The 1,786-nt window shown below is 45.2% G+C and overlaps 1 protein-coding gene across 1 annotated transcript; it reads left to right on the top strand.

Moving 5' to 3' along the window:
- Window positions 1–258: 258 nt before the first annotated feature.
- T265_01545 (hypothetical protein) lies at window positions 259–1,637 on the top strand (the record flags this gene model as incomplete). The annotated part of the gene is made up of 3 exons (XM_009165604.1): window positions 259–405; window positions 1,345–1,542; window positions 1,581–1,637. The coding sequence occupies 3 exons, from the start codon at window positions 259–261 to the stop codon at window positions 1,635–1,637; spliced, it is 402 nt and encodes a 133-aa protein (XP_009163868.1).
- Between the last annotated feature and the right edge of the window lie 149 nt (window positions 1,638–1,786).

The following is a 1,786-nucleotide window of genomic DNA, read 5'->3' as shown; positions in this document are numbered from 1 at the left end:
AAGGGAATTAGAAAACGTGTGGGTGCTGTGGCCTTCCAGGATGGGAAGCGCGTGATTTCCACTGCGCCTGGTTGAAGACACTGCAAGATATGACCGTCAACCGATGTCAGTGGCTTTCTTGTTGTCAGTTCCTATCCAGATCGTCTGAATAAGTGTCTGGATGTGTAGGTACCTCGGAATGATTGTGGTAAGCTAGCACTAACTACCTTCCCCGTCCATTTTTATTCTTTTCTTCACAATAAGGCTTTCAAATAAATCATGGTGGCACGACAGAGAAGTATAGGCGTTGAACATGCTGTCGATGATGATGATGATGATGATGATGATGATGATGATGACGATGATGATGATGATGATGATGATGATGATGATGATCATTGGGATGATGATGATGAGAAAATGCTGGTATTGTATTACTAGTAGTACCACTACTGACAATTGAGAAGATCGTCTTTTTACTCTGAACATGATGAATTATAATTTAGATTTTCTGTTTTGGTCGAATTCCAACGCCAGTTTTCCAGTTCCCAACTATATCAATATTGGGTATGTACATTGAACGGGAGCTGATGAAACGCGGCACTCACTCTGGGAGTGAGTCTGGAATGATCTTCGCCAGTCAGTACTTTTGTAAATTCAAAACGAATGAACACATTTCTAGCGTAGAACATACTAAGCTCAGTGAAGTACGTTTAAAAAGGAATGGATGCACGGCAACTGTCGTTCATAAGCTGAATGGAACTTTGTTTGAACTTTTGCAATCACTGCTGAAAGTCGTACGGGAACTTTTCGTGTTTGAATATGTTTCTGTTCTGGCGACCGAAAGTGTGCATAGAATTCGATTCATCTTATCACATGTGGTAATCAGCTATCATCAGCCTTTTCAAAAAGGTGAACAACAAGTGGTCTGAACCACCCAAAACCAACTAAATGAGTTCTTCTAGAAATGTCTCTGATACATCAGTTATCAATTGGACAAAAGCGCGGCTATTCTCACAAATGCTGTCCAATATGTAATTTTCCCAACAACAGCAGTCACGAGTGCGACTCAGACTCATTTATCGCTTTCCCAGACTAAGGCGCACACCGAATCTTTGAGACTGTTAGGTCCTTTTGGTATGCATGTTATCCTGTACGTCCTTCCCCAAGGCTCTATTCGGTTAAAAGCAACTCACTGCACATGTCGATTCAATTACCATGTGTTTGACAGCCGCTGTTCTTAAAGTGGTGACGCACTTGCATGCCACGTTCGTCTCTTTGGTCACGGTAATGCAGGGGCTTAGATACATGCGGTTTCGTTGACTAGCTCTGGTCGACGCCCACGTAGGGCATGTGTGATTTCAGTGGACCGACGCCCCAAAGCCAGCCAAGATGTACATCTCTCGTAATGCTATTTGCACTTCTAAAAAACGCGAGCAGTTCACTCGGTCCCCAATTCTCCATTTGGCGCTGAGTCTTTTTACGGATGCACGCCTGTACGCACCCGAGTTTGGTGTACGCATCGCAGCACGTGGAGTTATCGTTGTCACCCCCTTCCGGGTTGTGAGTGTGTGGCAGACAGGCGCAAGCCTGGAGCACAGGCTCAACTGAGTCAGGCGATCGAAGAGGCACAGTGCGTTTGCCAACTTCGCGATTGACCAGTTCGCGCTAGCTGAGATGAACAGTGTGCCGGTTTAGCCGTGAGTACGGACGAACACACAATGGACGAAACCGAACGACCGATTGATTTTTGCTGGCCGTCAACAATCTCTTTTGGAGCACGTGCAATGGCCGAATGACGTCAATT

Source organism: Opisthorchis viverrini (assembly GCF_000715545.1).
Source record: "Opisthorchis viverrini unplaced genomic scaffold opera_v5_17, whole genome shotgun sequence".
Taxonomy (NCBI): domain Eukaryota; kingdom Metazoa; phylum Platyhelminthes; class Trematoda; order Opisthorchiida; family Opisthorchiidae; genus Opisthorchis; species Opisthorchis viverrini.
The sequence above is the reverse complement of the archived record's forward strand: the minus strand, read 5'-3'. Positions and strand labels throughout refer to the sequence as shown.